Source organism: Coffea eugenioides, chromosome 7 (assembly GCF_003713205.1).
Source record: "Coffea eugenioides isolate CCC68of chromosome 7, Ceug_1.0, whole genome shotgun sequence".
Lineage (NCBI taxonomy): Eukaryota > Viridiplantae > Streptophyta > Magnoliopsida > Gentianales > Rubiaceae > Coffea > Coffea eugenioides.
In genome coordinates, this window is record NC_040041.1 from 23,799,019 (window position 1) to 23,810,301 (window position 11,283).

Below are 11,283 nucleotides of genomic sequence, written 5' to 3' on the forward strand. Positions count from 1 at the left end.
AGTACATCTTTTCGAAAAGCATTCATTCGACAAAGCCGAAAGTGACGATGAAACGACAAAATGCGACAAAGAAACAAAAGGGAGTCGCCACAACACCAATTTCGTCAGATTTTCAGCTTCTTCAAGAGGTTCGACAGCCCGTGACATTGAGAGAATTTATACCCAAGGGGTATTTAAGTGATATACTGATAAATCCACTTCTTGTAATGTCGTCAAAGCTGAAAATCCTCAAGTCACACAAATTGGCACTGAATTTGAGAAAAAACTCAAAATCGATGATAAACCACCGGTAGATTGTGCAACGACCATCATTTTTTATGATGACGATTTAACTGTTGAGTTCAAGACCCACAATCGACCTTTGTTCGTTAGTGCATATGTTCGAGAGCGAAAGATGAATCGGATACTCATTGATGGGGGATCTGCTGTCAATATCATGTCCGTACGTGCTATGAAAGAGTTAGGAATCTCAAGTGATGAACTCTCCCAGAGCCGCCTCATGATCCAAGGATTTAACCAAGGGGGGCAAAGAGCAATTGGCCTCATAAGGCTTGAATTGCTCATTGGTGAGCTGTTTTCAAGCGCGTTATTTCATATCATTGAAGCCAAAACCTCTTATAACATGCTTTTGGGAAGGCCCTGGATTCACGAGAATGAAATTATACCATCTACTCTGCATCAATGTTTCAAATATTGTCGAGACGGTACTGCTAAGAAAGTTACTGCCGATGACAAACCTTTCACGGAAGCCGAAACTCACTTTGCCGATGCCAAATTTTATCTTCACAAAGAAGCAAAAAGAAAGGAATCGGTAAGGGAAGAAAGTCAAGATTCCAAAGTACCCATTTTGCGGTATACTCCAAGATCAAAGAGAGAAGAATGTCAGTCTTCTTTTATCAGAAATGACACATTAAATGTTCCGCTCATCAAGATAGAGCCTGTTAAAATTGAGAAGGTGAGCTTGCAAGGGTTTGTCCGTTCCAAAGAAGAACCGGCAGTGGAACATTACTCGCTACCAACTAATCAGACTCAAGAAAGTTTTGATCCAAACGCCTATAGACTTCTTGCTAAGGCGGGTTATAACCCAAATGAGAAGAATACATTGGGCAAACTCCCGCCTGAAGTAACTGGCGAGAAGACTCACGGATTGACACCTACGCAGAAAATATTGAAAGAAAGGGGCTATAATGTTGAAAGTTCATCGATGGGTCTTGGTTATCAACCGCCCTCTCCTGTTCGTATAATGATCAAAAAAACGAGTTGTAACTATGTGAACGAAGAAATAGAGGTCACAAGCCGAAAGAGATCTGTGTTCGACCGATTGGGAAATAAGTCAAAACGTACTTCTGTGTTTGACAGACTTGGCCCGCAGCCGAAAAATCTGAAGTCGCCCGTCTATGAGAGATTAGGCAGTAAAAAACAATAGTACCAAGTTGCCAGGGAAGAAAGTCTTACTCCAACAAAGAAGAACGGACCAAGAAAGCGAGTCTCCAATTTCTTCATGCACTATGGAGACTTGTTCAATGTAAGAATTGAAACCATTTTTGAAGAACAGGGTCAAGAAGGTACGGCTTCCTGTCACCATATTACGATCAGTGATCCCGAAGAAGAAGAAGAAGATGCAGATGATGCTCCTCCTGAACTTGAACAAGGGGTAAAAAATACAGTCGATGAGCTAAAAGAGATTAACCTTGGCACAAGCGACGATCCTCGCCCAATTTACATAAACTCTTGTATGACTCCTGAAGAAGAAAAACAGTATGTTGATTTGCTGCTCGAGTTCAGGGACGTCTTTGCCTGGAATTACTCAGAAATGCCTGGTTTGGATCCAAGGGTCGCCGTTCATAATTTGTCTGTCAAGCGAGGAACAAAACCTGTCAAGCAAACGCAAAGGCGCTTTCGGTCCGAATTGATTCCTCTGATAGAAAATGAGATAAATCGATTGATTGAAGCCGGATTCATACGAGAAGTAAAATATCCAACATGGATTTCAAGCATCGTCCCTGTAAGGAAGAAGAATGGGCAAATTCGAGTTTGTGTTGACTTTCGAGACTTAAACGAGGCTTGCCCCAAAGATGATTTTCCTCTCCCCATCACAGAATTGACGGTAGATGCTACAACCGGGCATGAAGCACTATCTTTTCTCGATGGATCGTCTGGCTACAATCAAATACGCATGGCGCCCGAGGATGAGGAGCTAACTGCCTTCCGCACCCCCAAGGGAATTTATTGTTATAAAGTAATGCCGTTTGGCTTGAAAAATGCTGGAGCGACATATCAAAGGGCAATGCAAAGAATATTTGATGATATGCTCCATAGAAATGTGGAGTGCTACGTTGATGACCTTGTGGTGAAATCAAAGAAGCGAGAGGATCATATTCAAGACCTTCGAAGAGTTTTCCAACGCCTTCGGAGGTACCAATTGAAGATGAATCCTTTGAAATGCGCATTCGGAGTCACTTCTGGCAAGTTTCTTGGTTTCATCGTTCATCAACGGGGAATAGAAGTCGATCGATCTAAAATTGATGCCATTGTGAACATGCCTGAACCGCGAAATATTCATGAATTAAAGGGCCTTCAAGGGAAATTGGCATATATCCGGAGGTTTATCTCTAATTTGGCCGGACGATGCCAACCCTTTAGTCGACTGATGAAGAAAAGGGTACCCTTCGAGAGAAATGAATCGTGTAGGAATGCTTTTACAAGCATCAAAGCGTACCTCATGAATCCCCCAGTGCTGGCTGCGCCCATTCCAGGAAAACCATTGATTCTCTACATTTCCGCTCATGAACGGTCGGTTGGGGCCTTATTTGCTCAAGAAAACGATGATGGTAAGGAGAATGCACTGTATTACTTGAGCCGGATGATGACATCTAATGAGTTGAACTACTCGCCCATCGAGAAGTTGTGTTTGGCACTTATATTTGTCATTCAGAAGTTGAAACATTATTTTCATGCACATACTATTCGACTCATATCTAAGTCTAATCCCATTAAATATGTCATGGCAAAACCTGTACTATCTGATCGGCTCGCGAGATGGTACCTCCAATTTCAACAATTTGAAATTATTTATGTACCTGCGAAAGCTGTCAAAGGACAAATATTGGCAGACTTTTTAGCCGATCATCCCGTACCTGCCGAGTGGGAATTGACTGATGAACTTCCCGATGAAGAAGTGTTTATGGTCGATTCGCCGTGGTCAATGTATTTCGATGGAGCTGCTCACCGCGATGGAGCTGGTGCGGGAGTTGTCTTTTATACTCCTGAAGCAGATATATTGCCATACTCTTTCACTTTAACACGTCGGTGTTCAAACAATGTGGCCGAATATCAAGCATTGATTCTCGGTCTGGAAACGGCCGTAGACATGAAGCAATTGCATCTTAGAGTTTATGGTGATTCAAAATTGGTGGTAAATCAACTTCTTGGTATTTATGATGTCAAGAAACCCGAATTAATCCCATATTATAAGTATGCAAGACAGCTCATGGGATATCTGGGCGATGTCACTATAGAACATATCCCTAGAAATTTCAACCAATAAGCTGACTCTTTGGCAAGGGTGGCGTCCATGATCACTCTACCTTCTCATCGAAATCAAATTTCAATATGCCAAAATTGGGTCATACCTCCGATGTTTGATGAAGAAGATGATGGTGAGGAAGAGAATGCTTATCATATTTTTGTCCATGAGATCGAAAAGGAGGATTGGCGTCACCTCATCATTGATTACCTTAATCATGGGAAGTTACCAGAAGATCCTAAGAAAAGGGTTGATATACGTCGTCGAGCACCACGTTTCATTTACTACAAAGGGACGCTTTACCGAAGGTCATTCGATGGGGTGTTTCTACGATGTCTTGGAGAAGATGAGGCCATGCAAGCAATGGAGGAGGCTCACTCTGGGATATGCGGTGCTCACCAGTCTGGTCCGAAACTACACTTTCGCATTAAAAGAATGGGATACTATTGGCCAACAATGGTGAAGGACTGCATTGACTTTGCTAGAAGATGTCAAGCATGTCAATTTCATGGCAATTTCATCCATCAGCCTCCTGAACCATTGCATCCAACTGTGACTTCATGGCCGTTCGATGCTTGGGGTTTGGATATAGTTGGACCACTCCCAAAGTCTTCTGGTGGACACATTTTCATTTTGGCGGCGACAGATTACTTTTCAAAGTGGGCTGAAGCGGTTCCTCTAAGAGAGGTCAAAAAGGAGAATGTAGTAGATTTTATTCGCTTGCATATCATTTATCGGTATGGAGTCCCGCGGTATATCATCACCGATAATGGTAAGCCTTTTTGCAATGTAGCAATGAACAAACTTTGCGAAAAGTTTCATTTCAAACAATACAATTCGTCCATGTACTACGCTGCTGCAAACGGACTCGCTGAAGCATTCAACAAGACCTTATGTAATCTGTTGAAGAAAATCATGGATAAATCAAAAAGGGATTGGCATCTTCGGATTGGAGAAGCGCTTTGGGCATACCGAACCACTTTTCGAACTCCCACACAAGCAACCCCATATGCGCTTGTTTACGGTGTTGAAGCTGTTCTTCCACTTGAGTGTCAAATACCTTCGCTAAGAATTGCAATTCAAGAAGGGCTCAGTGGAGAAGATAATGTTCGTCTTCGCCTTGAGGAATTAGAAGCACTCGACGAAAAGAGATTGGAAGCTCAGCAACGGATTGAGTGTTATCAAGCTCGCCTTTCAAAGGCATTCAATAAGCACGTTCGACCCCGCTCTTTTCAAATTGGAGAGTTAGTGCTCGCCGTTCGGAGACCAATCATTCTCACTCATGGCGGACAAAGAAAGTTTACTCCTAAGTGGGATGGTCCATATGTCATTCGAGAAGTATATACAAATGGCTCATACAAGTTGGTTGCCGAAGATGGATTAAGGGTTGGCCCCATCAATGGCAAGTACCTAAAAAGGTACTATGCATAATCGGAACCGCGCGATGCTCCTGGCCCGCATGAGCTAAAACTGTGGATGGCAACCACCAACAGTGTAGTATGTGGTTAAACTGCTGAAACACTCCACCAAGTCTAAGGTGGTAAACAAATAGATACTCCTGGCCCGCATGAGGTTAAAATGCGAACGGCAGGAACTACATGTGACTTGATTCCCTTGTTGGGATACGTAGGCAGCTTGGAGGGCATCCTCTAAGTTCAGTTACACCGCTCCAAATCAAATCCTTGTCCCTTACAAAAAAAAAATGAAAAAAGAATTTTCTCTTTCCAAAAAATAAAAAAAAATAAAAAAAAATAATAAAATGCTCCATTTGAGTTCTTTTCTCTTAAAAAAAAACATGAGATAAGAAATGAAAAGCATTTTATTATTCAAAAGAAAACTCATTACATGGAAAAAATGAGTGATAAAATAATTCAAGGAAAAGAAGAACATGGTGGAAAGTCTAAATATCAAATTTGTATTCCACTACAGCTACTTTATATGATTCAAGTGCAGAATTCATGTCTTCAAGTTCCTTCATTGCGTTATCAGTCATGATGCTAGTATTTTCAATGGAAGATAGCTCATCATGCGCTTGGGTTATTTCAGCCTGGATCTCCTTGAAGGTCTCATACTTTTGATCGATAGTCGAACTGATTTCCAGGCCTTGTTTCTCCAAACTGATGAGTTCCTGTTGCAGAACCTTCTTCCTGTCTTCAATGGACTGCAACTTTTCTTCAAGACTTTGCAAGTGACAAGTTAGTCCTTCTTCCTTTGCCTTAACTCTCTTGAGTTGGACGGTCGCGTTGGAAAGGAGTTCTGCATGTGTTTCTTTGCTCATCCTTTCCCACGATGAGGATGCCAGAACATCATATGCCTCCGCCTTGGCAAACAATTCCATCAAGTGATCTTTTAAAGGGAGACCATTGGTAGGATCCGTTCTTGTGATTTCCACAATGATTTCCTCTGCACACTCTTTTAAAGAAGAGATCTGCTCAGTTGGAGTGTCAAGAATCTGTCCGCGAAAATCCATCTACAAACTCTGCAAGTACTTCATTCGATGCGCCTGGATCAATTTTTGACCATGAAATTCTGAAACCAATGCTACCTTAGGTTTTTTCCGGATTTCGTGCAAATTAGTCAGCTCCTTCTTTGACAAAGTGTAAGTGCCCGGTGCAACCCAATGAGTACAAACAAATTCACAATGATGCACAAAGATATATCAAATTTAAGCACAATAAAGAAAACTTAATTAAAGAGAAAGGATAAGAAATGCAAACCAAATATCAAACCAATAGCCTCTTCAATTGATGGCGATGCTAACCAAGATGTACAAGTGAAGGCTCACTCCTTCCTCACCCCAAACACACTTTGGTTGAGCCAAGGAGTTTTACAACAATTCTAGTTAACCCTCAACAACCTACACTTGAAAGATCACTCACCCAATTAAGAACTATTTTATACAAATGAGTCAACCTTCACCAAGGTTTTACCACTTCAAGTGATAGGTTCACCTTTACCAAGGTTTTACTCCACCTAGAGAGTAACCTTCACTTGAGCAACCTCACAACCCAACTTTCCCAACCCCTTATACAACCAACAAAGAATCTTTCTACTCAAAAATCTCACTTGTAAGCTTGTATTTTGTGTTGGCAAAAGTCTATTGTCTTCTTGTGCTTTGGGGTGTTTATAGAAGGTGAGAAATGACTCCAAAAGGCTCTCCAACGGTCAAATATTAAATGCTGTCAAAACTAGCCGTTGGCCTGTCGGACGTCCGACAGCTTAGTCATCGTCCGATCCCATCGTCCGAAAATCAGTCAAGTTGTTGTTCGGACGTCCGATGGGATTTTATCGTCCGAGCTTCAGTGTCCGAACGTCGTCCAGAGAGTTATCAAATCTTCGTGGAAATTTTAGGACGTCCGATGAGATTGATGTGCGTCCGAAGCATGCGTCCGATCCATCCGGACGTCCGATGCTTCCTCACGAGCGTCCGACAGAATTTCCTTCTTGATGTTCTTCATCCTTTCGGACGTCCGATAGCTTCCTTTCGGACGTCCCACATGAGTGCCCTGTTTTTGCTTCTTCTTTTGTGCCACAAGAATCTGTTCTAACAAATTGCTCACATAAAAACATTAGCCCAAATCTATATTTTGGTTTGTTAATCATCAAAACCAAGGACTGATCAACCAAGGTCAACACAAAGCGCCTCCACTGGGGGCAAGTTGCTTTGGGATGCTGATAACGACTTCGTCACCTTTCTTGTTTGAAATTATAGTGTCAGTCTCAAGTTCAAGTGGTGAATTGGTACCAACATCTTCTTGGTGGAATTCAAAAAGTGGGGGCTGAAAAAAAAAATAAAATGTTTTGAGGGTTTTTTTTTTTTTTTAAAAAAAAAGGGAAATATGATTACCTTAAGTGGCGACACTCCAACCGACGGTGGTGAAAAGGAAATTTCCTCCAAATCAGAAGATGTCCTCTTCTTCGATCGGTTCCAATGACGGTCTTGGCTACTACTGCCACTTGCCAACGAATGGGCTTCCTCTTTGGGTAGATTCGATGCCCTGAGCTTGAGTCCCTTCTTGTTCTATAGCCTCGAGAGAATCACGATCGTCCATCGTTTCAATTTCGACATCTTCTTCTGTGTGAGTCACTGATAAAGATTTTGAAACCTTGGGCGGCATCTTCTTTGCTGGAATCACTGGTTGCGCCTCTTTGATGGCCTGTCGAGAGTCCTTGGAAGACTTATTTCTTGTAACAACGTTTTCCAAGGGGCTGCTAATGGTTTTGTTCTTCCGCAAGGTGGATGAGGTAAGACCCGTTACAATCTCTATAACTCCATTAGGATGCTCTGACTCGTTGGCGGAGGTAACCTTACCCTTCTTCACTGATTGCTGAGGGATCTTAACGGTGAATTTTAAGGGAGTTGAAGAGACACTATTTGACCGAGTCGACCACCAGGCATCATAGTCTTTTGTGATCAATGGATGCTTCCTGTGCATGGGTATAGTCATCCGAGACCGCGTCTGAGTGCGAACTGAGGAATCCCATAGTTGAATAGCTTCACCTAAGGTATAAGTGTGAGTGATCTCTTTCAAGTTGTTGGGGATGTCCTGACAAAAATCGAATTGCCTGCTGAACCTGCAAGGATTATATTTTTCAGTAATGAAAGTATTGTCCTTACGTAGAGTTAAATGGCAAGAGCGTTGACTAATGAAGTAGCTCGTGAGTCTTGATGATAAGGATCCGTCATCGATCAACGCCTTTTCTTCATTCTCAGTCCAGCACAATTTAGGAAGCATCAAAGGATTCGTTTCTTTGAAAATTTCCTCAGCTTCCAATTGGCCATAAAATATTGCCATTTTCTCACCACTAAATCTTGTCATGCGCGCGTGGTGACTATTCACTTGATGATTTTCGTAGTATACATCGAAGTATTGGCCAATCCAAGCATAGACGTAATGGATTTGGAAAGTTACCTCACATTCTCCAAGGTTAGGGGCGTGGACGATCTCCCTCAACCCATGATATATGCTCGCAAGGACGGGAATTGCAAGACAAAATCTTTTCCCTGTAGCCATTAAGCATGCAACCTTGAAAACACTTGGGCGAATACGATCGACCTTTTTGCTTGGCAAAAGGAACTTGCAAATCCAACACGCTATGAATGCCGCAATATAGGTTTCCTTTCTTAGAGACCCTGGAATACCCAGGGTGTCAAAAGGGACATTGAAGTCATTCGTGTCGGGAAGGTCGTAAGGCTCCACGCTTCCAGAAGGGTTGTAAGTCATTTTTGGTTTAGATGTGGTCTTCCTTCTATTCGCTCTACTCGGAGGAGCCCTATACCTAGCCTCTCCTTTGAACCAGAAGCGAATCCAGTCCTTCATCCATACCCCTTGGTCATTCGTCCAGAGGTGGTAGTAAGCCGAAAAAAGATGCCTGCAACTCTCAGGGAGAAGTGGTTTCCCTTCTTTGTCACGAGTGAGGAGCTCCCGCGCCGGAGGAACAACTTCATCGAAAAACGTGCCGTCGATCGAAGATAAAGGTCCCAAAGTGTGATGGACAACTCCCCAACGGGCGTATGGAGCGTGTTCGTCGAGGGACACCAATATTTGAAGAAGGCCCGCAAGATATTTTCACAACGGTCGTATGAGTATCTCGACGCGTAGACGGCTTCAAATATGCCAGCGCGTGTGAGTATGTCTTTATACCTTCCAAGCATGTCCTCAACCCACTCCCAATAATGGGAGGTGAAGCACGCCTCACCGAAGAATGACGAAGGGGCTTTCCATGTAGCTTTGTCAACATTGAATCCCACGAACGGAAGAGTGAATTTGGCTATTTCTGGATCTCCATTGTGAAGTGACGAGTTTAATACGACCACTTCTTCATCCCTCGATGTAGTGGAGAAAGTCGACGGTGCCGCCACTTCCTTAGTCCACTTGCTGGTCCAATCTTCGAGATGAAAGCATCCTTCAAGGGGTATGAAGGATTCAGCGAGCGGGCCGATTGCTGGTTTGTAAACATGTAGTGACAAGCTCTTTGATTGAGGCCCTCCCCTTTCATCCGTCAATGAGATATGGGGCAATGGCGTGGCATAGTCCTTGATTTGCATGCTTGCTGAAATTGTGTAAGAGAAAATATTAGGTGACGAAAGGAAATCCTTACAAGACTTTGGTAATTAAATTACCTAATCGGTGGCTCTCCTCAAATCCCCGAAATTGTTCCAAGATCCTTTTTAGGCACAAGATGAGGTATCTACAAAAGAGCAAGTTAGTAAAGTTGAGATACTGACATGGACTGGGGTAAAAAAAAAAAAAAAAGGAGAGAGATTGAGGTCAGAGTTCTAGCAAAAAAAAAAACAAAAAATTTGCTCAAATATCATATTTAGTGTTAAGAAAAAAGGGGGGGGGTTCAAAATCATATTTGGTATTGTCCTAATAGATTAGCAAAAAAAAAAAAAAAAATTTTCAATTATCATATTTGGTATTACCCTAGTAAATGAGCAAAAAAAAAAAAACAAAAACACTAAAAACAAAAACACTAAAAAAACAAAACAAAAAACAAAAAAACAAAAAACAAAAAAAAAACAAGAACAACAGAAAAGAGACAATAATAAAAAAGATAATAAAAAATAAAAACAAAACAAAAAAGGGGTACAAAAAATTGAGACTAAATTTTCGGCCATGAGAAATAGCTCAAATGCTATGCTTGGCGTTATTTTAAGTAGATAAACCGAAGGATTAAGTTGCTTTGTAAATTGTAATATGTTGGGGATACAAGTCAATAGCACATGTCAGGAAGACAAATAAATTCCAAGGGCTGACCGTGTTCAAGGTGAATAAAAAAAAAACTTGAAGTACCTGGCAAACAGAAAGTGCTTATTGGAGTATAAGCAGCCGATGATGGCTGTCCCGTGCAACAGATAACGGCTGACTCTGGCGCAGCAGCAATTTGATGATGCGGCTAGAAATTTGATGATGCGGCATTTGGTAAAGCTAGGCACGGCTATTTATAGGGGAGATTTGATGCGAACCCGGGCCGAGAGAGAAAATCTTCTTCCGTAAGAATTTGAGAAGGAAGTCAATTCCTTGTTGGAATGACTTTGCTAAGCCTAAAAGGACTTGTCAGGAGCTGCCGGCCAAGAATTCGCTACAGTCAAAGAACTCTATTTCAATTTGGAAGTGAGCAAACATAGTCAGTATAGGAAAAGGCTTAGTGGGCCACGAGAGAGAGTCTTATTGGAAGTTGACCACCAAAGCTGGTTGGATGATGCACGGTGAATTTGAAGCTTTGGCATAATATGCTTTGACTTGGGGTTGATAGCACTAAATGTTACATGGATTGGTGGCCCCCGCATGGTCATCTTATGACCAATTCAAGAGCTGTGAAATTGTGAAGCCTTTAAGTCCATTCACGGACTTTTGTTGTAAGACTCCAATAGAGAGTAATTCGGCCTAGGGGTTCTCCTAATCATCATCAGCATCGAATACTATTTGGAGTTCAAATACTACTTGGAATCTGGCAGGCGTGTTGTGCGAATTAATCAAGACCCGTGGCTATTTTGACACTTAAATTTCAGCCTTACGGTATTCAAATCAAAATGAAAAAAAAAAAAAACAAACGAAGAATGTCGAAACTTGTCCGTTCAAGTTTTACTCTTCGCAAACAAGTTTCGAGGGGGCATTTGTAGACAATGGAATTTTAATTAAATTCTAAAAATTACCATTGGTCTATTAAATATTTTCGTCCAATCGGATATTGCCATATGGCACGTACACTTGGAAAAATTGGTTATTAAATGACCAATTATATTTTGCCAC

General features: G+C 41.8%; 1 protein-coding gene across 1 annotated transcript; it reads left to right on the plus strand.

Annotated features, from left to right (window-relative positions):
- Window positions 1-394: 394 nt before the first annotated feature.
- LOC113777160 lies at window positions 395-3,547 on the plus strand. The gene is made up of 4 exons (XM_027322200.1): window positions 395-566; window positions 936-1,412; window positions 1,551-1,758; window positions 1,996-3,547. The coding sequence occupies exons 1-4, from the start codon at window positions 395-397 to the stop codon at window positions 3,545-3,547; spliced, it is 2,409 nt and encodes an 802-aa protein (XP_027178001.1).
- The last annotated feature ends 7,736 nt before the right edge of the window (window positions 3,548-11,283 follow it).

Excerpts from the sequence above, each read along its gene's own strand:
- LOC113777160 (XM_027322200.1), top strand. The coding sequence starts at position 395 with ATGAATCGGATACTCATTGATGGGGGATCTGCTGTCAATATCATGTCC. Across the intron at positions 1,413-1,550 it reads CGTCTATGAGAGATTAGGCA|AACAGGGTCAAGAAGGTACG; the intron begins GTAAAAAACAAT and ends CCATTTTTGAAG. Across the intron at positions 1,759-1,995 it reads ACTCCTGAAGAAGAAAAACA|CATCGTCCCTGTAAGGAAGA; the intron begins GTATGTTGATTT and ends ATGGATTTCAAG.